Source organism: Vigna umbellata, chromosome 5 (assembly GCF_029865625.1).
Source record: "Vigna umbellata cultivar VRB3 chromosome 5, Vumbellata_1.0, whole genome shotgun sequence".
Lineage (NCBI taxonomy): Eukaryota > Viridiplantae > Streptophyta > Magnoliopsida > Fabales > Fabaceae > Vigna > Vigna umbellata.
Window position 1 is genome coordinate 25,616,816 of NC_142169.1, and position 25,099 is coordinate 25,641,914.

Sequence of the window (25,099 nt, forward strand, 5' to 3'; positions counted from 1 at the left end):
GAAAATGACTTCACTATTCTTCATCCACCTCATCACCAATATCACCGCTTTCATCACCACTGCCGTTGTACCATTGGTGAAGAGGAAGAAGAAGGAAGAGGAAATAATGCAAAAAAAGAGAAAAAAAAAACTTTTTCTAATTTTTTAAATGTTTTCTGAAAATCCCATTCTGAAAAATCTTTGCTGGAACGAATTTCATACGTTCCAAAAATTTCTGTTCCAAAAATCATATTCTGAAAATTTCATTTCAGAAATATTATTTCGAACATTTCGGAGAATATGTTCTGAAAAGTTGTTGGAATATGTAATCAGAAATCATTTTTCTGAAAGGTAAAACGGACATTTTGAAAGTTTGAGGGGGTGTACAAAAACATTGTGGTATGCAAGAAGTAAAAGCCACCCATCCCAGGCAATTTTTGTTTGAAAGAAAACATACACCAAAGAACCCATAAGATATTATAATATAATCAATATTTTAGTTTGTACACGGAATATATTTACATGATTAAATTTTTTATAATGAATGTCATTTAATATAAAATAATACTATAATTCAAATGTATCATAAAATATCCTTAAATATATTAATTATAATTGAAATTTACGATGAATAATTTGTATTAGAATATACTTTAATATAAAAACAGAGATAAAATAAGATATGTTATAAGAGATAAACTACATTATAAGAAAATTAGAGAATAGAAAATATAAGGAACTTTAATTAAGAAAGTGAGAATAATATTTTGATTTATAATAGTATATAAACAATTTGTCAAATATAATCAAAATTTGTTATAATTTTTTTAAGCATTACGAATACCTTTTTCCTTGTCTTTCTAGGCACTTCATTTGACTTTAAAAGAGATTCCAAAAAGCACATTAAAATTTAAGATAAGAAAAAATAATGTTTTTTTTTTCAGTAAATAAATAAACTAAGTGCCTAATGTTAAGAACAAGCTGGAATAATCTGTTATGGTTTAAGAACAACATGTGATCTTTGTAAGAAAACATGGTTTCTGAACAGAATATCAACTATTTACTAATTATTAATCTATTACACGTTTTAATCTATTAAGAAAACACCTTACTCTTATTATAATAATCGATTAAGACAAACCTGTTTTCAGAAATAATTCATCACATTTAAAACAATAAATTAAATGCTTATCATTTGAGCCCATACTTTAAAGAACAAAATCAATTATACCCATAAAATAATTTATTGTGTTAAAAAAAAGTATTTTGATAATGAATAATATTAGTGTAAAGATCAATAAATTATCATTTAATTATATGGATTATTATATATGATAAAAATATTAATGTTTGTTAAAAAAAAAATTAAGAGTCACATTTAAAACAGTTCCAATTCCAATTGATTAATAATAACAGTTTCAAGTGGGAATATATATATTTTCTTGGAAGAATTGGACCACGTGGGAAGTTATATATTATAGAAAGATAGTCCACTTCAGGAATTTGAAAGACAATTAGCCGTGACAGATAAATCATTTCATAAAACAATGAAAAAAAAGTTTGTTTTTTTCAATTATGAATACACATTTAGTAAAATATTGCCATATAAAATGCACTGCGACATTTAATTTATAATAATAATAATTAGTTTAAGGATAGGATATAAAAAGTAAAAACCAATTCAAATATGAAACTATTATCTCGCACACGTTATCAATAAAATTAATGATGATATTCAAAGACATTACAGCTAAGTGTAAACCTGTAATTTTAAAGTCATATGTTAGATAATTGACTACAGATTGTGCTAATATGTTATTAGATTAGCCTAAACCATCTTTGAACGTGGCTTATAAAGTGAATAATGCGGCCCATTGGGCCACGTGTGTCATTAATTGAGCCCATGGCGGCCGAAAGAGTTGCCTAACTAGACGTTTCATTCTTTTTCCCTAAAAGACTATATCACCCCTCATCGACCTTATTTTCAATTTTCGCTTCGCACGCTCTTTTCTCTATCGTTCTCGCTCTGACCGGGAAAAAGACAAGAAAGAGCAGTTTTCTTCGCCCACCCTAGATTTTCTCTTTCTCCGTCTCTCTCTAAATTCTCAATGGCGTTCTCTTCGTTTCTCGGCAGAGTCCTCTTTGCGTCCGTTTTCATCCTCTCTGCTTACCAAGAGTTAGTTCATATTCCTCACTCATCTTTTACTCGCACTTCGAATCATGCATGTCGGTTAATTTTTGTTGTTGCAGTAATTTATTGGTTTAACTTCTTTTTTTCTACTTCTGCTGTGTTGCTTGTTGTGGTAGTTTCTCTGTTTGGATCCGTTGGGTGCAATTGACTAGTCAAAACGATTATGCAGATCTGTGTTTCACATAGTTGAAGTGCATAAAACCAATATTTTTTCGCTTTTAGATTTTTTTGCTTTTTTTTGGATTTCACTTGTTGGTCGCAGTGATAGATTTCTTATATGCGTTAGTTCATTTTCTTGGTATAGTAGTTGGATCTTCTCGCATCTATTGCTTTTGTTGATCTGCAATTGCTACCACTGTAGTGTAGTTGCAAGCTTTGATGATTGCTGGTGTGGTTTTGGAATCGTTTTATTGCATTAGCGGTTTCGGGTTTTGTCAATCTAACTTTGGTTGGGTAGTTTACGAATGAGTTTTGACCGTGTGCTGTTCTTATCAGCTAGCAATTAAGAAGTAGTGTGGGCGCAGGGTAATTTTTTCTGGTTATTAAATAATTAGTGTGGTTGTTTCACTCTCTCTCTCTCTCTTCTCTCTCTCTCTCTCTCTCTCTCTCTCTTCTCTCTTCTCTCTCTCTCTCTCTCTCTTCGTTTGTAATGTGTTATTTTGAAACTAGGATATTATTCCGAAAAAAATGGATAGTCTTACATTATTAATGTTATGTGAAGGTTAATCAATTTTCAGTTTTCGTTCAAGGAACTCATCCCTGATTTTTATTAGTGTGTATTTAACTAAAATTCTCATTAAACACTCATAGAAAATTAATATAAGATGAAACTTTTCTCTTAAGTAAAAAATGTTTATACATAATTTAATTTTTGGTACTCCCTTTTAGCTTCTTCAAAAAGCTAATTTTAACATTGCATAAGATTATTTCAACTGATGAGATAAACTTAATTTATTTCACCATCTTATTTTCGATGCCTTCAATTATTTGTTAAATTTAATCGAAACATGACCTAAGTCCTTGAGCTAAAAATGACTATTTGTCGGGGATGGGGGTATATTAAAAATGGTCGTATCCTGTTCCTTGCTTGTTGAGGGCAAGGTGACGATGACATTTATCTTGTATCAAGTTAGGTTCCAACAGAGATTTGCATGTCTTTGTTTTAGGGTTAAGGATTGAGGGAGGGAAATCTGTAATCTTTATAACACAATATTACACTAACTGAATTCCTGGTTGTCGTTGCTAGTGGACTATTACCCTTCTAATTTAAGTGGAATAATGTGAATTATGTTCCTCTTTTCTTTTCTATACTTTCCCATGTTTAATTCTTATTTAGATTTGATTGTTTGCATTCATATAAGAATCTGATTTATAGGCTCATTTGATATATTCTTGGGCTAGTTGATAGAGTTTCTTTTTAGTGTTCTGTTTACATTTAATCAGACATTAGAAACTAATAAATCTTTTCATTTGTCATTTTTTATTCTGGAAGCACATAGCAATCAATCTTTACTTGTTTTTATTTATTTGTTTTGTTTTCTTATTTATCCTCACTTTCTATTTTGTACAGATTTAATGCTTATGGGGTTGATGGCGGACCCGCAGCAAAAGCACTGAGACCGAAGTTTGATGCATTTGCCCATCAAGTACATTCTAGAGTTGGATTTCAACTTCCGGATATCGATGTTAGTTTCTTTCTCTTTTATTCTATATCATTTAAGGAAAGCATTAAAAATACAACTAAACAGATGAACAAGTTATTGGGTAGGAACACAAAAAGGACAAGGTGATTAAATTTCAAGTGACATGGAGTTGAACGCTGCTTGTGTTTGCGTTCATTTATCTATTATTAATTACAGGTTTAATGTCTATTTAGTGGTTGATGAAACATATACATTGGTATTTAATAGTGTTGATTTTGTAAATGCATGTGTTTAAATAAAACCACCATTTATAGTGAACAAAGAATTAACATGTCTTGGGCTTCTCCCTCTGGCTTTGCACATACTGTTACTGCTTATAGAACATATCCAAAATTGGGTTCTCAGCAGGCAGCAGGATGAAACAGAAAAATAGTTTGAAAACTTGGATAAATGTTCTAAAAAAATGGTAGGCACGGGGAAGTCATGAAACATTGTAGTGGAAAATAATTGAACTTTCTTGCATTGTTATGACTGTCATGCATCTAGTGCATCCTTGTATGAACATGTTCCTACTTCATCCAATCAAGTGCTCATTTTAGCATACATATAATGCTATTTTGTATGTAGCAGATGTATTTATATGATTGGTGTCATTAACAGATGAAGTTTTTAGTTGCTGGGGCTATTGCTCTCAAGGGCATTGGAGGGATTATTTTCATACTTGGCAGCTCTTTTGGAGCTCTCCTTTTGGTTTGTAGCTTGACTTTAACCCATGACATTGAAGTTGCCTTTTCAAGTGCTCAATTTTTGAAGCCTTGGTTATTTTCTCCTTGTAGCTTTTGCATCAATTGATTACTACTCCTATACTGTATGATTTCTACAATTATGACAGCGAGGACAAAGAATTTATTCAACTTTTCATCAAATTTACTCAGGTAAGAGCGTGTTCCTTCTTTTAAAAAGAAATTCATACGGAATGCTCAAACTAGAGATGTAATGCTTCATGTATTGTTACAATTTATCAAATATTGTACTCCTTGCAGAATATGGCCCTCTTCGGGGCTTTGTTGTTTTTCGTTGGGATGAAAAACTCCATTCCTAGAAGGCAACCCAAGAAGAAGGCTCCCAAAACAAAAACTTATTAGTTGCAATGAGTTCTTGGATTGTTCCTGGTTGCTCGTTACACCCCTTTTCCAATTCTCCAGGATTTAATTTAGGTGTCTGTTTCAGAACAAATGCCCCCTAATGAGTATTCAATGTACCACCCATGACGGATTATATTTAATTTATAATTATTTATATATGTGATAGGAAGTTGAGAGTGTATGCAAGGAGGAGGAGAGGTTAGTTAACTGTTAGTTAACAGTTAGAGGGAGTTAGTTGCCTAACTGTGTTAACAGTTAGGAAGAGCGGGAATATACTTTTGTATAAATTGTTGATGGGGAGAAGGAGAGGGATTTTTGGCAATTGAAGTGTATAAACAGACGGTTAGTCTTGTTGGGGGAGATTAGGCTCTCAGATTACTTCATTCTTGTATTCTTTCTTGGAGATCAATAAAGTCAGAGGTTATACAGACTTGTGCTCTGTTGCGTGTGTTAGTTGGGTGAGAGATAAGGTTTCTTTATCAGAAACCTATCAATTTGGTCCGACCTGCGGATCCGAATTGGGTGAGAAGTTACGCGACGTGAGAATGGTGAATGATAACGAGGCAAGATTAGAAGCGATTGAGATAACGGTGGAGGGAATGAAGGCGGAGTCGACGGCGGTACGTCGCGATCTACAACAAATTATGAAAATGCTGGAAAGACAGGGAAATCACGCGGAGAGTAATTCGGAGGATAGCTCCGTGAATGATAACCGACACAGAGGGAATGAGGAAACTCGAGGCGGTGGAAACGGCGAAAGAAGTGGAACGCCAAAGCCTTGGAGGAAAAGGGTTGAGTTACCTACCTTTGACGGGGACGAACCACTCAGTTGGCTCAATCGGGCAGAAAGGTTTTTCGATATACAAAGAGTGACGGACGATGAAGAAAAGGTGGAGGTCGCCTACGTAAGCATGGAGGGCAGCGCGGCGTACTGGTTCACTTTCTGGAAAGCGAAGGCGAGAAACCGAACGTGGAATGGGTTGAAAGAAGCCATGATTAATCGCTTCGGTGGTGGATTCAGGGGACCGTATTCGAGCGACTGGCTACTCTGCGTCAGGAAGGAACAGTCGAGGAATTCGTGCGTCAATTTGAAGTCTTGATGGGGCAGACAACGGGGATTCCAGAGGAACAGGTGATGGGTTACTTCTTAGCCGGGTTGCGGGAGGACGTGAAGGGTCAGGTGCGGATCCAGAACCCATCGGCGTTGATGGAGGCGATGAGGATTGCGCGCGACGTAGAAGATGCGATGATGAAAGCGCAGGGAAGCCAAGCTAGTGGATCCAAGATGAACCCATTAGGTGTTCGATCAATGGGTATAGTGACGCGATCGGAATCGGCGAAAACAGCGACGAGCCCGTTGGAAGAACCGAGGGTGGAGGACCGGCGAGGAGAGAGGGAGCGGCGGTTAACACCGCAGCGAGGGGAAGCACGGCGATTGGGGGCGAAGGTCGAGGCCGAATGGTTCGAAACTTACCCTACCCCGAGTTTCTTAAGAGAAAGGAGGAGGGGCGTTGCTTCCGATGTGGCGGGCCGTTTGCACCAGGCCATCGATGCGCCGAGAGGAGCCTACGGGTGTTATTGCTGGCAGAGGACGAAGGCGAAGGGGAAGAGGAAGAGGTAAACGGCGACCAGGAGGAAAAAGTGATGGAGCTGTCCGCGTGCTCGGCAGAGGGGTGGACCAACCCGGGAACCTTGAAGTTGACGGGGAAAATTGGTGAACGGAGGGTGGTGGTGCTCATAGACAGCGGAGCGAGCCACAATTATATCAGTAAGAGAACCACGGAGGAGCTGGGCTTGCCGGTAATTGATACGGTACCATATCCAGTGAGTTTGGGTGACGGATGTCGACGGATCACCCAAGGACGCTGTGAAGGGGTGATTATCCGACTAGAGGGGGTGGATGTGGAGGAAGAATTTCATGTTTTTGAGTTGGGGGGTGTTGACGTTATTCTGGGGGTTGCATGGTTGGCTAAATTGGGAGAAGTTCGGACGAATTGGGGTAGCATGACAATGGAATATATGGTGGGGAATAAACCGATCACGATCAAGGGTGATCCAGCCCTATCGCGCCAGCTGGTGAAAGCCAGATCTTTGTGGAAGCTGGGAGATAACGTTGAGTCAGGAGCATTGGTGTGGGGTCTAAGTGCAATAGAGACAGCTGAAAGCTGTGAGTGGGGAACAGATGTGACAGGCCCGCAGCAGGCTGAACTGGAAAAGCTGCTGCAAACCCACTATTGCTTATTCCAAGATGTGCAGGGGCTGCCTCCAATACGTCACATACAGCACCGAATCAAATTGAAAAATGGTGTAGACCCTATAAATGTGAGGCCATACCGCTATCCTCACATTCTGAAAGGGGAAATCGAAAAACAGGTGGATGATATGTTGAAGGCCGGGATCATACGCCACAGTACGAGTCCGTTTTCCAGCCCAGTCATCCTCGTGAAGAAGAAGGATGGGAGTTGGCGCTTCTGTGTAGATTACAGAGCTCTGAACAAGGCCACTGTATCGGACAGATTTCCTATTCCGGTAATAGAGGAACTGCTGGACGAATTAAGAGGGGCCAAGTACTTCTCAAAGATCGATTTGAAATCTGGGTACCACCAGATCAGGATGGAGGAAGAGGATGTAGCCAAGACCGCTTTCCGCACCCACCTGGGACATTTCGAGTTTCTCGTAATGCCGTTCGGACTTACGAATGCGCCGGCCACTTTTCAGAGTACAATGAACCAGGTGTTACAACCGTATCTTAGGAAATGGGTGCTGGTGTTTTTCGACGATATTCTCGTCTATAGTCCAAACTGGATGGATCATTTAAAGCAGCTGGGTATGGTGCTGCAGCTGCTGGAACGAAATGGGTGGGTGGCCAACCGGAAAAAGTGTGATTTTGGAAGAAGGAAGATATGTTACTTGGGCCATCAAATTTCCGAACAAGGGGTGGAAATGGACGGTGATAAAATTAGAGCGGTGGTTGAATGGGAAGAACCTAGAAACTTAAAAGCGTTGAGAGGGTTCCTGGGGCTCACCGGTTACTATCGGAGGTTCGTAGCGGGCTATGGTAAAATAGCAAAACCATTGACAGAGTTACTCAAAAAGGGAAGATTCACGTGGAATGAGCAGGCGAAGCAAGCTATGGATGCTTTAAAGGCAGCTATCACGTCGGGGCCTGTGTTGGAATTACCTGATTTCAACCAGGAGTTCCATATTGAATGTGATGCCTCAGGAGGAGGAATAGGAGCAGTGCTGACCCAAAACCAGAGGCCCATCGCCTTCTACAGTAAGGCTTTGTCGGAGAACACCTTAAGTAAATCGGTCTACGAGAAGGAGTTAATGGCTTTGGTGTTAGCCATCCAACACTGGAGACCGTACTTGGTGGGAAGAAAATTCACGGTGCACACAGACCAGCGTAGCTTGAAATATTTGTTGGAGCAGAGAATAACTACCCAGAATCAACAAAACTGGTTAGCGAAGTTGATGGGTTATGAATTTGAGATTCTGTATAAGAAGGGTAGTATGAACCAAGCTGCCGACGCTCTTTCGAGGAAGTATGAAGGAGAACGGGAAGAAAGGGAATTGCAAGCTATCTCTAAGCCATTTTGGCCAGACTTCCAAGAGATCTTGAAGGAGGTAGAGGAGGATTCTGAGCTACAGAAGGTGATTGTTGGTCTGACACGTGATCCCAACTCGCATGGGGCGTACACTTTAGAGAACGGAAGATTGCATTATAAAGGCCGACTGGTAATATCTGCAAACTCAACTTGGATCCCTAAGTTACTTGAGGAATTCCATGTGACAAAGACTGGGGGGCATTCGGGAGTCTACAGAACTTATAGAAGGATAGCCCAATCCTTGTATTGGGTGGGTATGAAGAAGGAGATTACAGAATTTGTGGCGAGTTGTGCAGTGTGTCAGCAGCACAAATACGTAACAGCATCACCCCAAGGCTTGTTACAGCCTTTACCAATTCCTCAGGCAGTGTGGGAGGAAATTAGCTTAGACTTCATCGTGAGACTACCTAAGTCACAAGGATATGATGCTATTATGGTGGTGGTTGACCGGCTGAGTAAATATGCTCATTTTTTGGCATTAAAGCATCCGTATTCTGCAAAGACAGTAGCTGATGTATTTGCTAAGGAGGTAATAAGGTTGCATGGGATCCCAGTGTCGGTGGTGAGTGACAGAGATCCCTTATTCTTGAGCATTTTTTGGAGGGAGCTGTTTAAAATGCAAGGGACTAAGCTCAAAATGAGCACATCTTACCATCCGGAAACGGATGGGCAAACGGAGGTTGTGAACCGCATAGTTGAAGGGTACCTGCGGTGTTTTTGTTCTGAACAGCCCAAGAGTTGGTATCCAATGTTACCCTGGGCAGAATTTTGGTACAACACAAGCTACCAAGGGGCAGCAAGATGCACGCCATTTGAGACCGTATATGGAAGGCCCCCTCCCTCTTTCAGTCGGTTTATTCCAGGAGAAACACAGGTTGAAGCTGTAGCACAAGATCTCATGACGCGAGATGAGGCCCTGAAGCAGTTGAAATATCATTTAAGCCGTGCACAGGATTTGATGACACACCAAGCTAATAAAAAGAGAAGAGAAGTGGATATAAAGGTGGGGGATTGGGTATATCTGAAAATAAGGCCCCATAGACAGTCTTCCATGCCGGTGCGACTACATCCCAAGTTGTCAGCTAGATATTTTGGACCTTTCAAAGTATTACAACAGGTGGGCAATGTGGCTTTCAGGCTGGAGCTTCCCGAGGCAGCGCGAATTCACTCGGTGTTCCATGCTTCTCAATTAAAAAAAGCGGTGGGAGATCAAATAGTGGAAAAAGGTTTACCCGAGGAGTTGCAGGCAGCAGGACCTGCTTTTTGGCCAACAAAGGTCCTGGAGCGCAGACAAATACAGCAGGGAGATGAGGTGTGTCAACAGGTGCTGGTAGAGTGGCAGACCGGGGGTGTAGAAGGGGCGACATGGGAAGATTTAGCAACAATAAAGGACCAATTTCCAGAGTTCAACCTTGAGGACAAGGTTGAAAATGGAGGGGAGGGTAATGATAGGAAGTTGAGAGTGTATGCAAGGAGGAGGAGAGGTTAGTTAACTGTTAGTTAACAGTTAGAGGGAGTTAGTTGCCTAACTGTGTTAACAGTTAGGAAGAGCGGGAATATACTTTTGTATAAATTGTTGAGATGGGGAGAGGAGAGGGATTTTTGGCAATTGAAGTGTATAAACAGACGGTTAGTCTTGTTGGGGGAGATTAGGCTCTCAGATTACTTCATTCTTGTATTCTTTCTTGGAGATCAATAAAGTCAGAGGTTATACAGAACTTGTGCTCTGTTGCGTGTGTTAGTTGGGTGAGAGATAAGGTTTCTTTATCAGAAACCTATCAATATGTATGTTATTTTTTGGTTTGCTTGACATTAGGAACTATCTTTCGATAACTTGTATACGAAGAGGGAAAATATTACCAGAGCCTGTTCATTCAGACTTTGAGTGCCAATTTCGTTATCTAGCGGATTTGATGGAAGGTAAAGTCTGACGGTTTCTATTTTAAATTAAGCTTGATTTCTTCACCTTGGCCCGTGGATTTGTGTTTCTTGTTTTTTATTTTTTGGTTCTCTTTTGGCATAGGAAATGAATGCTCATTTGAATTTTTCACCCTATGTGGTTAAACATACAGTAGATTGTTAGCAAATGAACCTTTTGTGAAAAAAACTTATTCACTTAACTTCCTGGGTTGATGTTGTATTCAAAATAGACAAAAACGTTTATAAACGGTTAATGCATAAACTACCTGTAAGACTCTAATGGCTAATAAAACTCCAATGGCTAAATCATTTAAGTTTATTCAAAACTCAATAAAACCTTTTGTAAACTTAAATGGTTTTTTATTCTTCATTTAAGTTTTTCTATTCTTTATCTTGATTTTTCATGTGTAATAACTCTTTTTATATTGTGTTTGTTCTTTTCATGAATAGTTGAGATCTTTAGTATCTTGATGTGTTGTTTTATTTTTTCTTTCAATGTGGTTGACATGTTTCATGATCAATAATCAACTTGGTCTTAGTTGAATTCTTGTCAATAGATTGCCCTCCTTTTGAAATATCAAACCATATTTATGTATTGTTGTGTTTACTTGCATTGATTTCTATATCCTTTTCAAGTTTTTATTTTTCATCTTGTACCTTTTAGTGCAACTCTCATATTCTTAGTTTGTAATTGTTCTTGCAATTTTAAAACATCTAGTTCAAGTTTCAAATATCATGCAAAATTTGTTTTCTTCTCTTTAAGTTTACTTGTAGAATTGTATTGTCTTTAACCTCTTTTTGAATTCTTTGTTGTAAATCACCTTTTGCATGTTCTAACCTTTGAATAACAAGCTTGTCTCTACACATATTCGAGGAATTTGAGTTGTCCTAATGCATCATTGAGCTTTCTTGGTCATCGAGCTATTCGAGCTCTTCATTTGTTTCACCAATTTATCTTAGTTATCTACATGCTCCATTAGCTACCCAAGCTTCTTATTAAGCTTTTTGAGATGTTCACTTGCTTCATTCAATTATATGGGCTATTTGGATTCCCTATCGAGCTATTCGAACTTTCCATTAAGTTATTTAAGTTGTTCATTTGTTTTACTAAGCTACTCGAACTTTTCACATGCTTAATCGTGTTGTTTGGGCTATCTACATATTATTCATCTCTCCAACCTACTCGGTTGTCTAGTCGAGCTCTCCACATTACTCGCCTGCCTTGTCGACCTTTCCCTTAAGCTACGTGTCGCCATCAACAATATCGCTTCTTCTTTAACTTGTTTTATAAGGTTGATGTTTGATTGTCTCTTCTTTCCCTTCATTTGGAGTAATTTCTCAAGTGGCTCCCATTTCTTCTTCAACTGTGAGCAATGACAAGGCTTTGGATTCCTCAATTGTGCACACCACATTCTTAAAGTCATATGTCAACGACCTCAAAATCTTCTTTAATATCCCCTACGGGAAATAGTAGTGGAGAATTTTTCGCAATGGGCGAAAGCTTGATGGAGCAATGTTGTGTGAAGGTAGAAGACTTATGGGTCATGAACTTTTTTCTAGAGAAGAAGCAATGATGATATTTGAAGAATAAGCATTAGTTAACTCTATGTCAACTGCTGCAAGGATGCAAGTGTTATCAAACAAATCATTCTTGTTTAGAATTTTCTCTTTATTTGAACATTACTTCTTTTTTCTTGTTATGACTGAAATAAAAAAATTTGAAATATGAATGATTAATAAAAGAATTTCTATAGAATATTGCAAAGGTGTCATGTCCTTGGTACATGTTGCTTTTAATGCATTTATTTAGGCATATTTTTCAATTTTTTTAAGGAGCCAAGAAGAGCTTCACAAATTTGCTCTTGGCACCACTCCAAAAGACATCTGAACCAGTCACGATTAACCTGACTCTGATACCAATTGTAGGGAGTGACAACACACATAAATCTCCACAATGTTATGATATTGTCCGCTTTGAGTCAAGTCTTCACCGAGAAAATACAATACCGATGAGATCTGAGCTTAACTATATAAGGGATTGACACCAAAACCTTAAGAAAATGGGTTAATAGGTCTTCACATTTATATGTTGTTCTACTTTTTTATTTCTACCCAATATGTAACTTGAATTCTCAACAATATTTTATCTTTAAGACTTTAATAATCATACTTGACATTTTTGTCAACTTAGACATGAGTACATTATTTATAACTTGTCATCTTAAGCTCTTTTTTTTTGAAGAAAACTGAGACACTCAAGTTTTCTTTCTCTCTCTTCTTTTACTCAAACATTCAAGCTTGTCTTTGATACCAATTTGTTAAGTAAATCAAGCTTTTGGGAAAAATTTTATTCACTTCTTTTGTGTTGTTGTTTCATGTAATCAACAATATAATTTATAGATTCACATGTATTCAACTCTACAAAAACAATCATAAACGATTAACATATTGATTATTTATAAGACAAATTTCAACTAATATATTAACTATCCTTAACGGCAACTATCCATTAAAACTTTAATAACTAAATTATTAAAGTTTATTCAAAACTTAATAAAGATGTCCTTTAACGAAGTATTATTTAGAGAAGTTTATTTAAACAAAATTAAGTATTGTTTTGGTTCGTTATGTCTATTTGATTCTGCGAATAAGATACATTATTCTTATAGGAAATCAAATATAGCAAGTGTCAAATATCTCCGTTTGGAAGAGAATATTATTGACAGCTCACAAGACAAATCTTCAATTTTTCTTCCTACTGTCTCGATTAGTTTATGAAATTCCAACTTGTTTGTGTCGCATTCTTATGCACGTCAAATTATCACACCTTCTTCAATAGTTGGACTTTCACATTAGACAGAGTTTGATAGGGATGAAAGATATGGGAAGCCATAAATAAAGTAAAAATAGGCGTCGTTTATTTTTATAGCTTGATTATTTTTACATTTTACATCTATATATATATATATATATATATATATATATAGAGAGAGAGAGAGAGAGAGAGAGAGAGGGAGACACACACACACCCTTGTGGAGTGGTTTTTAATTTGATCTGATATTTAACAAGAGAAAGAAAACAAAAACATTGAAAAGTTCTTTAAGATAAAGTTATAAGTTATCAAATTATCTTATGTAGAATTAATATAATTTTGTCATTTGATATAATCACATGAATTCTATATAAGCTTTTAATATTAAGTTTATAAACTTTTTATTAATTTATATTAACAGCTTAAGGTGAATCTTGAACTTGTTTATTAATTAAAATAAACTGGATTAGGTATTTAACGAGGGGAAGTTAAATAATTTAACAGTACTTGAACTCATTTACTCTTTTACATTTTCACCTCTTAACCACTGGAAAAGCAATCACATTGTGACTGATCATTAACAACATAGAAAGTTGAGCCTTGCTGGTAGCAATTTAATGTACTTAGTGAGTGATATATATTGAATGTATTGTGCTATTTTCAGGATGAAACATAAAGAAAAGACAATCACGCATTTCAATCATGAAAAAAAAGACCACACCACCACAACCTATGTCTTATAACACACTAGGTGAGAATCATTTGATTCAGAGATTAAGAATGTGTTACAGAGTGAGGGGTAACAAAGTTTCCAAGAACCGATCAGTTATTGTGAATACACCGTGCTCTTCGATTGCAGTATTTGAACAAGCGGCCACAAGATATCCAATCTGTGTACATTTCTGTTGTTTTGACCCTGTCAACACAACAATCAATGGAGTAATGTATTTGCTTTTTAAACTATACATCAATCACATCGGTCTCAAACTTCTGAGTAAGTAGGCTTAAGTGCATAAAAAGTAAAGCAAACTTCTGAGTTTCAAAATTACCTCGACAACAAAGCATATCCATATCTTTTCACCATGAACTTTAGTTCCACCTTTCAAAATGGTAAGACCCAAACTTCTTATGGCTTCTGCTATTTCAAGAAAATGGCTGCACTCCTCACAGAGCATCTACGGCAAAAGGTATAATTAGAATAGAGAACATACTCCATAGCTTATTATATCAACAACAGTTTAGTATCTTACTCTCATGTATTATAGTTATCAATTAATCAGTAATATAGAAAAAAAAAATCAAATTGTGACTTTCAACTCATATTTACCTCAACAAGCATCTGTCCATTCTTGCTAAGATTCTCCACTAATATTGAATGAACTTTCAGATGACCCCCTACCTCCATTGCCCAGCTTGAGCCCTGCTCATAACTAGAGGATCCAAGAATGTCTGCTTCCATGTGATGCAGCTGCAAAGTTCAGATGCAGAAGATGTTGAAACTAAATTAAGAAAAGCAAGAAAATCCTAATGTATGCACATCTTCATGTTCAATCAACTTGACCATCAACATAAATAGCATAATTTCTAAACCCCACTTAAACCTTACCTTTGACTTTGTATCACCAAAGTCAGTTAGCTTGTCAGCATGTTTAGTTATGCTTTGGAGAAAGAGCATGTGCTTTATGGCGCGCTCCAGTAGGGAATCAATACTGCACTGTTGAGGTTACAATGAAAATTTTAGCCACATGAACCAGATCTGTGATCATTACTCAAAACCCAACAAAAGAAAGAGGAAACAAATTCCAGAACGATACCTTTGCTCCATTTGGCACCAACTCTCTCAGCTCCTTAATACGATCTTGGATTAATTGCCTGTCCCTTGGCCGAGGCCTACAACTTTCCCCAGGCCTGGCCCTCTTTTTGCTGTTCTTAGATGGTTCAGACGACCTTTCAAGTTGTCCACTACTTGAACTAGGGAATGTAGATGAAACACCTTTGGAGGACATCACACCACATATCCCTGATGATGAACTCAAGGAATGGTGTTTGTCCTCTTTGACAAGAGAGAACTGATCTATTGAATAACCTTCTGAATTAATAGCATACACATTGTGAGTAGAAGCTTCATGATTTTTTCCCGAGGCCATTGCAGATTGCATTGATGTACAAAACGATAATTCACTATTAACATCATTATTACTATGGCAAACGTTGGCCACCAGTGCTTCCAAAAGATGCTCTGGACGAGATTCAGAAGTCAATTGGCTAGTGCTAATCTCATCTGACATTTCAACAGTTTTCATATCTTGATTAAACTGTGCTGCCCAATCAAAATTTTTACTCCCTTTCAGAAAAGATGGTCCAAGTGCTTCATGTAGCTCACAGCCAGCAGGGAAATTCAACACATTTGACATATCATTGTAAGAAGGCTCAGTACGAAACTTTGACTTTTCAACATGTTGGGAGTTTGCATCTGAAGGTTGGGTGAAATTCAACACCCCTTTTTGGTTATTATCCACACAATGCAACTTATCAGTTTCACAAACAACTGTATCAAGAAAAGCTGAGGGAAAACATGCAGAATCAACTCTGACTTTTTCTGATGGACATATTAAATCATTATCTGTAATAAAGTCACTTAAAAATGACGAAACATTGTTTTCTGATTCAAACCTCACATCTTTACAACTACTACTTCCTTCTTCACACTTCCTCCCATAGAGAGGTTTCATCTCTTCAAAATCATGATGCTCCACATTCATCATATTGGATATTGACTGAAGCAAAATGGAACTTTCATCACTGTACAATTCAGGCCCCTCCTTCTTGGCCACGTTATCAGACATTTTCTGACAAGCAGAATGAAGTGCATAGTTCCTCCCAGAACATTGAAGGGACATTAAAACATCTGCTGTTTCACTCTTCATAGATTTCTGTGCATTGTAAAAGCCAGTCGGCACAACATCTGAAGACAAATTTTCCTTCGATATATCCAACTGAAAAAAAAAGGTACATATATATAAATATCATGATAATTCTCAACACATTAAGGTTAAAAGATAATTATGACACAGTTTCACTTCTCTATATTAATAATGTGTTTAAAAAAGCCATGTTAATAGTTACATAAACCCCAAAACTGCACATTCATGCACCATGACGGCATGTGAACTTAGAGAGAAGTGAAGACAAAAGCTTACCTGAGATAAAGAACTCTTCAAACTACCCTGTATTTGACTAGGACATTGGGCCATTGAGAAATTTTGAAAGAGATTTCTGATATGAGCTACAAACCCCATATCTTCAATCACCTGCAACCAGGGGTGTCAAAAGAGAAGGAAATTATTAAAAATAAATCAATAATAAATTGATTTCCATATAAAATCATTTCCAGGAAATCTTCCACAAATCATCAAAATCATACATTAGCCCAGGACAAGGCAATAAAATTCTAATATTATCCACAGGAAACTATATTGTACAACACACCCCTAATAAAAAACTACTCGGAATTTTCCCAACCCCTCATGGAATGGATTTTCCCATGTGCTCAGTGCATAAATTATAAATCATTGCTATCATAAATACTTTCTATTATTTACACAAAAGAATAATACTATCAATCTCATTACTTTTTAAAAAGAATTTATAGAGAGAACAATTTCCCTCTTTGGTTTATGAAGATACAATGTCTCAAGGGTCTCTATATTACACATTTATATGTTTCTTGTAGTTTTATTGGATATAAATGTTTTAAAAGCATAGACACTTTATAACGTGCATCGTTGAAGTATCCAAAAGAATCAGTATCATATACGTTAAATAAATAAAAGTATTGGTACTTCATAGGTTTGAATATTTAATTGATGTGTCAATGAAGTATCCTAGTTATCAGTATTGGATATGACCCAGATACATATACCTGGAACAAATTCAAGTGTAGGTGCTTCATAGCTTGCACCATTAGAGTATATAACTGCTTCTCCTATTTAACCAAGGTCAGGGTAGTCATACATGACATAATTGTCCATGGTACTAGAACATGCCTCAATCTGGTTTTCATGCTAAATTATCTAGTATTGGTAGGTAGTTTAGCTAATTGTAAATTAGTATACCTATGGCCTAACATAATTACATGATGCCTGAAGCCTATTATGACAAAACAAGGGGTGAGTTGTTAACTTTTCGTCCATTTCTCTATCTGTGAATGTACCTAGCACATACAATTAGAATTGTAAAAGCATTTACCAATATCTCAGTCAACAACCAGAAATTACCAAAAATTAGTTGGAAAAGAATTAAAGAAGTATAAGCAAGCTGACAGCATTTAAACAAATTAGTGCAAATCTATCTTTTTGGTACATCAGGGGCAGTGAGTTTTGAACCTATGATCGCAACAAACTACCCAAGCCCCTTGCCACTAGTCTAATCTTTTAGACTTGAGTACAAAAAATATCTGAAATCCTGAATAGAAAAGCTGATTTGCACAGCCATAAAGAGATAATAGATGCCTTCTTGAACCATATAACCATATTATCCCCTATTATGGTGCAGAATCAAATCAAGATTAAAAAGAAAAAATTGTCTTACTTTATTGAGAGAACCAAGCTGAACAACACCAAGTGGGGCTACAGCAACAACAGCAATAGTCTACAAGACAATAAAAGCTTAATCAACGAAATTCTTCATGTAACCTAAAAGTATAGTGGTGCAGATTAGGAAACTAATTTCAAAATGATAATCACTATCTTTCTAACATAAAGTACACTAGACCAGAATGCAACATAGTCGGCTTCAGTGCAGTTCAGTTGTATGTAGCGAATAAAAATAATAAACCAGAGTCACATAGTGGCCCAAATCGTGTCTATTACAGTATCAACCACAGTTTTTCAAATATACTATTAAAATTAAATTGTCCATCTCCTGAGCATTTGTAAAGTATAGAAGGTCTAATTTCTGGGTGAAAATAGAAAGTTCACTTTTCCAGATTTTAGTAAAACACGTATGTTGCAAAGCTGTGAAAAAATAATAATAAAGCAGCGAGCGTACCCTGATTCCAGCAGAAAACTGAGACTGCCACCCATCAGCAAACTGAAAATTAAACCAAAAAGTGGGAAATGAATAAGAATTATTGGAACATATTGACATGATAATCCGAGGTTAAAAGATCCTTAATGATGATACTAAATAACAAGAATCTTCACCTCAAAAGACAAGCCAGAACCTGCAACCTGATTATCTGCACAGATCCACCTATGCTTTCCTGTTACAGCAACCTGTCCAACAATACTGTGAAGAAAGAATCTTAGGACGAGGTAAACAAAGAAAATCAAATTCTGTACAGTATCCATTATACATTTAACTAATCATACCCTTCTCCTAATGAATATGCATGATATGACATCTTAGCCACTGCTAACCCTAATGCGTTGTGCGAAAATTTCCCATAACCAATTTGTTCCAAGATATTCTGGCAGTGCTTATTTTCTGAAGAGTCATAATCATCAGGATTGTTATAGTATGCGTCCTCCCATGTCAAGATCCTGCAAGCAAGTACCACATCGAGAAACTTTAGGGGACAACATTATGGAATTCAAGTTCAACACTGATACGTAGCCAAAAGAAAACGAAAACCAGAACTGCTAGCAACATTACACCTTTCAACAGTAAAGAACTTACTACCAATACACTTTATATAAAACAACAACAAATGCCACACTTATCCCACTTCCATCGCACTACAATGAAAACAACATAAAACATTTCAAATAACAGAAGGATCACAATCCTAAAACAAAATGACAAAAATAGAAACCATCAAAGAGCAAAAACACTCGCAAAACAGTTCAATGATATGGATTCAAGAGAGTAGATACACAACACATGCCATGCCCTTCTACCAAAATTCTAAATTCTAACCAAGCATGGAAACCACCAAACTTGGAAAAAGGACAAAACAGAGGGATAAATATCTACAAAAATCCATAAATATCTACAAAAATCCTTCATACTAAAAGTTGATATTAGAATTTTGGTTAATCAACTCCGCAAAACCAATCAGTGAGATGAAAATTGTCTCCCACTTACATGCACTATTTTGACCATATCATTAATCTATGAGGGATCTGTGACAGTTGATAAAACCATTGGCCATTATAACATCAGCTAAACAGGCAAAAGCTCGAAAATGTACACAACCGATAAAATTAACCCGGTAATTATCTAAAACGAGGGTAAGTTCAAAGACACACAAAAGGAAAGACGCAACACACAAGGAACACTAACAAAAAATAAATAAGTAACACCAGAAGCACAACCAACAATAAATAGTAGAATCGTACATTCGAGCACGATGTTTGAGCTTCCAAAAGATGGCGTAGTTCCAGTGAGTATTAAAACAGAGGCTTCTGAGTACTTGGTGCAAGTTGTTACCCATGTTGTCCCCTCCTTTAACAAGTCAGAAACTTTAACTCCCCGAAGGCTCCCCCGAGAAAAAGGGTCGTGAATTCCAATCCTCCAAAAAAGAATAAAACCCCTCCAACACCACACACTCACCCTCCTTCCCCTAGCTCCCCCTGTAGGAACCTCTTCCAGCCTGCTTCCTCCGCAACCCCGCTCGCCGTTTTAATGGCGGTCCAACTGTTGGCAGTATCAGACGATCCGCACCCATCACTCACCCCGCCAATTCCCACCACCCCACCAACCAAAGCTTCCAACTGTCCCTCACTACAGTCAAAACACAACCAAACCCACCAACACACTTAACGCTAAAACTGAAACACCAGACTCAACGCAGAAAATCTCGAAACTAGCCATTTAATAACAAACAACCTTGTTAGATTCCAAAAGGGGTGTGAAGAAGATTGAGTTAAAAGAAGGAAAGAAAAAGGGCGGCTAATAATCTAGCTTATATCCGACGACATGTGAGGCTTTTGCTTGTGGAGGAAGAAGGTTCAGTTTCTCTGGGAATGCAATTGTGAACAGAGTCTTTACCCTTTGCAGAGTGAGCGAGAGAGGTTTTTGAGAAGTTTCCAATTGCTGAGTAAAGAGTGGAGAAGGTAGAGTGAAAGAATGTCAATGGTGGAAAAGAAGTGAGGCTCTTGTTCTATATTGGGGTCACGTTGGCACGCTGTTCCTTCTAGCTTTTTCACTCGGGGAATCTCCACCGTTGATTCAAGCAATCATGGTAACCATTGCGTAATCCAATCCACCGTCCCTTCCTATCATATCACACACCATGCATTTTTGTAAAGAAAAAGGTTGTTTATTTGTGCATGCTAATGTGCAAAATGGAAAAGTTATAAAAACAGTGAAGATAAAAACTTGAGCTAACTTGAACAAACAAACTGCAATGCAAACACACTACAACGTTTAAGAATATGACAGAACATGACAGAATTAGTCTTTGATAGTATTTGGAACATAATTATACTTATATATACTTAAGAAAGTAGTAAAAATGAGTATTATGATATCATTGTTGAGAAGATAAAATGAAAAAAATGGCGTGTGTTGACAGAGGGCAAAGGCCCCAAGGGAAGTAACTCTATGAAGGGTTAGGGGCTAATTAGAGGTTTATATTTAACGATAAGAAGCAGGAAAGGGCAAAGGAAAAGGAGGAAAAAGAATGATGGGGAACAATCCAATTGGGGTATGAGTACACTTTATGGTGGTGTCAATTGATGGCCAACAGCATGATGCCAAATTGAGGACATGCTTCCTTATTTTCCCCTCAAGTTTTCAATCCTTTCTTTGAAACCCTACAGAAGGTACCCTTCTACCCCTCTTAAGGTCCTTTTCAACAATGATCTTATTGCCCTAAAGTTGTGACACCTTCAACCTCCCATTTCTTCAAACAATTCCTACTTTGTCACGTTATAATTCAATCTTTTAGAGTGCCAACCTTTCTTTCACACACTGCTGACCATGCTGCCCTTTATGATCATAGCTTTCCACCGATTTACAGCTTCTTTCTGTTTTACCCTTTTCAAAGGCATGGAAATGGAGTTTGGACAAAGTCAAAGTTTTTTTTTCCTCTCACACAATTACCTAGGAACATGTTCTATCGGATAACTAAAACATGTTTGTGATCTTTCATCATGTTGATTTCGTTCTAGATTCTATCATAAAATTTGGTTTTGTATATTTTTCTATTAATTTAGTCGATCTAATATAAAATTTATTTGAACCTGACCAACAATTGTAATAAAGATTAGTCATAAAAAAAATTAGTTAAAAAAACATTTAATATATCTTGTTAAATGTTTTAATTTAGTTTTAGAATAGAAACTAATAATTTTTATAGAAAATATTTCCTTTTTAGTAATTTAGTTCATTGATTTAACTAATTTAGAAATTATTACTTGTATTTTTAAAAAAAGAAAAAAACTTAATTAAGATTTACTATCAAACAAACAATAAATTAGTATTAAATATTTAAGTTTAATTTTTTTAAGATTGAGTTTTAATGTTATTAAATTCTAAAAACTTTTATGTATTCTTCCAATACAATTCTTCAAAAAAGTTTCGTTTTAACACATTCTTTAAGTAATACTAAGTGATGGTTTAGGTTTTTAACGTAACATTAAATGTTTTATTTTAATTTTATCTCGAATAAATAATTATAATACGACGAAATCAACCTTATGAGGCCAGGACAGAAAATAATTAGTATGAACAATTTAGAAGAAAAAAATGTTTGACTCATTCAGTTGCTTCTTTTTGTGAAAAACACTTAATAATGCCAACTTAGATTAAAATGGATAAAGTACCACAATTAATGTGCCTAAATCAATTATGTCAAAAATCCAATTTTGCCAAAATACAACTATTTCACTTTATTGACTAAGTTTGACATATTTATCACTTTTTGAACGATGAACAGATGAAAATAAATAATGAAACTACATTGATAAAATCTTTCATTCAGAATTAAAAAATAAAAGAGTAATATAATTATTATAAAAGTGAACAAACATACAAACAAAATCACATACTATAAAAATCAACTAATTACAGATTAAATAAACAGTAAAAGGAACGATATATATTAATGATTAACGTTGTTTTTGATGATGTAGAGATTCAATTTGTCGGAAGTAGTTAACGGCAATTTACCTGGTTTGGTGCAGTATGGAGGCATAATCATTCATATTTGTTTATGTTGCTAATTGGTTGAGTTTACATCTACGAAATCAATTATATCTCTCTAAGTTTCCTCAATTATCGATCATCCATCATAATTATACACTATGACCCATCATCTATCATCCAAATTTAGACCACAACAATCTCTACCTAGCTACCTATATAGTAGTCAAATGCTTTCTTTATAGCTCACCCTCTTCAACCATATTTATCCACTTTTCATTTTTAATTGTCTGTGTATGGAAAGTATTGAAAAATATTTTCTTATATATTAAAAACAGTCATGAGTGCAGGAATAAATGCAAACAAGAAAAGATGTTCAGTGATGGAATAAATAAGAACTCATTCAACATTATTGTTTCTGGCAATAAATTTAATTATAGAGTTATCAAAAGCTTGCACAGGTGATGGTCATCGGACAAAGTCAACTGGGCTATGCTATGTATGAATATGCTAAATCAGTGATTCTAATGATACAGTGCAGGACCGAATATTATCATCAATATAGACACAGACCAAACATCATTAATCTCTCCCCTTTTCACTTTAGATTTTATTTTTATTACGGTGTTTGTTGTTGGAAAATTTAATGTATTTAAGTTCGTTTTTGACAAAGGGTGAAGTTGGTTTTGATGACCAGCTCAAATAAATAATGTGAAAAGTCTTTTTGATGAAGGTTTGAAATTCAGTTTGAAGAGAAATATACCAACTTAAAAGGATTTCGACTTGAGGGATTCTTATTAAAATTAGAAGTTACTAACAGTAACCATCGATGGATGCTTTGTTTTTGTTTTTTCCTATAATAAGACTGATCTGATAGACACAATTAACTGATCACTCGGATGAGAAGTTCTTAGTTCCATATAGAAATGTTTATTTCCTATATAAACATTTAATTGAGGGTTCATTTTACTAGTCAAAAATCTAGAAGCCAAGATCAAAATACAAATTTTTAAAAAAAAAAAATATGGTGTTGCCGACATCAATTCTGCTGGCTCCTGCAAGTAGGTTATGTTTGAGTTGATACAGAACATTCCTACTGCTATTGGAGCTAAATATGCAATTGGTATTTGTATAATATTACTAAAGGAATTTGGGGTTAGGTATGGCAGGGAACAATACATAAGAATTAATATATGGTGATTTTCTCGTATTTGTTATTTAAGACACAAATATCGGATTCACTTTGTTTCGTTTTTTGAGTTTATCTTTTTTTTTTCTCTCTGTACGGATTCAACATTCTTTATTTTTTAATATATTTTTAGTTGAATAAAAATAAATAAATTATAAAATAGATATGTCAGATATTTTAAATTTAACTCAATTTTACAAAATTGACTTATAAATATTCATTTATATTTTAGAAATTAATTTTATTTTTAATTAATATAAAATTTTCCAACACACCACTCTAAGATGTATATATCTTAAGTGTAAGACTGCACATCAATATGTTATCTGATAGTGGGTTGAACAATATACTCGACAAACAACAAATTTCATTAAGATAAATTCTAACTCATGACTTTAAAATCATATTAAGAAGTAAACTTTAAGTTTAACTCAATTTTAAAATTAGACTATAAACGAGAGAGAATTGTTGATTGAGAGAGGAGAAAAGATTTTGAATGGCAGCATTGTTGTTTACTGTAACTAGAATATCATCTACATAAATTAGTATTAGTAAAGTTGAACCATTGTTAATTTTAGTAGAAAAAGAGGAGTCATTAGTAGTAGAAAGAAAACTCATCTAAGTTAAGGTGTAACTGAGTCTATGATATCAAGCCCTTAATTCCTGTAATGTCGTAGATAGCTTTGTGAAGATGAAAAATGTTATAAATATGAATCAACTAAAAATAAGACGAATTTTCAGTATATAAATAGATGTAAATCTTACTTTATAATTTGATTTTCTCAAATTGAATTAGACTTAAAATTAATTATTTTACCTAAATAAGAATAAGTTAAATTTACTTTTTCATTTAATTACTGTGAAAATCTATTAACTTTGATTTCTCTACAATATTGTTTTCAAAAGTGTATATATAAGAAGGGTAAGGGAATAACTTTGTCAAATTAAATTTAAAAAACATTTTCATGAGTTTTCTTATTTTAAAAGGAAAAACATTTTCAATTATGAAATAAATTTTGATAAATAAATAAATAATAGTTTTAAACTAGTGTATGAAGTTATTTCTATAAAAACAAGGTTTGCTTCACATAAACACGTAAGCATATGTATAAGAAATGCCATATCGCGGAGGGTAATAATGACTTAATTTTAATTTTAGTCTTCTATTTTATTTTAGATTAATTATTAATAAATAAAAGTATTATTTATTCATCCTTATGCATATTCTCATATCTATAGGATATAAGATTTTTGTTCATCTTTCATCCTATCTAGTAACATGTGTATCTTCACATGCTCATATCTATTTTCTTGTTTCAATATTAATTAATTATTTTTTAAAGAAATTAAAAATTATATCAAAAGAAATATAATGTTATCAAATATTTAATATAAAAAATATATTTTTATATCTTCAATATATAGAAAAAAAATTGTGATGATATAAATTTCAAATTGTGAAAGAATCATATAAAATATTTGACATAAATAAAATTTTAAAACAAAAACATCTATAAATTT

General features: G+C 35.3%; 2 protein-coding genes across 5 annotated transcripts; one reads left to right on the forward strand and one right to left on the reverse strand.

Annotated features, from left to right (window-relative positions):
- The first annotated feature begins 1,959 nt into the window (after nt 1–1,959).
- LOC124830087 (uncharacterized) lies at nt 1,960–14,101 on the forward strand. 2 transcript variants are annotated; one of them, XM_088116528.1, is made up of 5 exons: nt 1,960–2,155; nt 3,741–3,855; nt 4,474–4,563; nt 4,650–4,748; nt 13,964–14,101. In XM_088116528.1, the coding sequence occupies exons 1-5, from the start codon at nt 2,088–2,090 to the stop codon at nt 13,973–13,975; spliced, it is 384 nt and encodes a 127-aa protein (XP_087972654.1). In that variant the 5' UTR covers nt 1,960–2,087; the 3' UTR covers nt 13,976–14,101. The 2 variants fall into 2 exon arrangements, with proteins under 2 accessions (XP_087972654.1, XP_047159679.1); XM_047303723.2 differs by lacking the exon at nt 13,964–14,101 and adding an exon at nt 4,857–5,116 and having other exon boundaries at nt 1,965–2,155.
- On the reverse strand, nt 13,907–20,825 carry LOC124830075 (transcription factor EMB1444-like). Of its 3 annotated transcripts, none has more exons than XM_047303704.2 (11): nt 19,641–20,825; nt 18,672–18,842; nt 18,504–18,588; nt 18,349–18,390; nt 17,890–17,949; nt 16,500–16,610; nt 15,114–16,295; nt 14,906–15,013; nt 14,627–14,767; nt 14,349–14,474; nt 13,907–14,215 (listed from the first exon to the last, which is right to left on the reverse strand). In XM_047303704.2, exons 1-11 carry the CDS (start codon nt 19,733–19,735, stop codon nt 14,126–14,128), a joined length of 2,211 nt encoding a protein of 736 aa, XP_047159660.1. In that variant the 5' UTR covers nt 19,736–20,825; the 3' UTR covers nt 13,907–14,125. The 3 variants fall into 3 exon arrangements, with proteins under 3 accessions (XP_047159660.1, XP_087972652.1, XP_087972653.1); XM_088116526.1 differs by lacking the exon at nt 19,641–20,825 and adding an exon at nt 18,979–19,194; XM_088116527.1 differs by lacking the exon at nt 19,641–20,825 and adding an exon at nt 18,957–19,194.
- Nucleotides 20,826–25,099: the final 4,274 nt, after the last annotated feature.

Excerpts from the sequence above, each read along its gene's own strand:
- LOC124830087 (XM_047303723.2), top strand. The coding sequence starts at position 2,088 with ATGGCGTTCTCTTCGTTTCTCGGCAGAGTCCTCTTTGCGTCCGTTTTC. Across the intron at positions 2,156-3,740 it reads ATCCTCTCTGCTTACCAAGA|ATTTAATGCTTATGGGGTTG; the intron begins GTTAGTTCATAT and ends TATTTTGTACAG. Across the intron at positions 4,749-4,856 it reads TTTTCATCAAATTTACTCAG|AATATGGCCCTCTTCGGGGC; the intron begins GTAAGAGCGTGT and ends TACTCCTTGCAG.
- LOC124830075 (XM_047303704.2), bottom strand. The coding sequence starts at position 19,735 with ATGGGTAACAACTTGCACCAAGTACTCAGAAGCCTCTGTTTTAATACT. Across the intron at positions 14,768-14,905 it reads TTGGTGATACAAAGTCAAAG|CTGCATCACATGGAAGCAGA; the intron begins GTAAGGTTTAAG and ends TGAACTTTGCAG. Across the intron at positions 14,216-14,348 it reads GGATATGCTTTGTTGTCGAG|GGTCAAAACAACAGAAATGT; the intron begins GTAATTTTGAAA and ends TTGTGTTGACAG.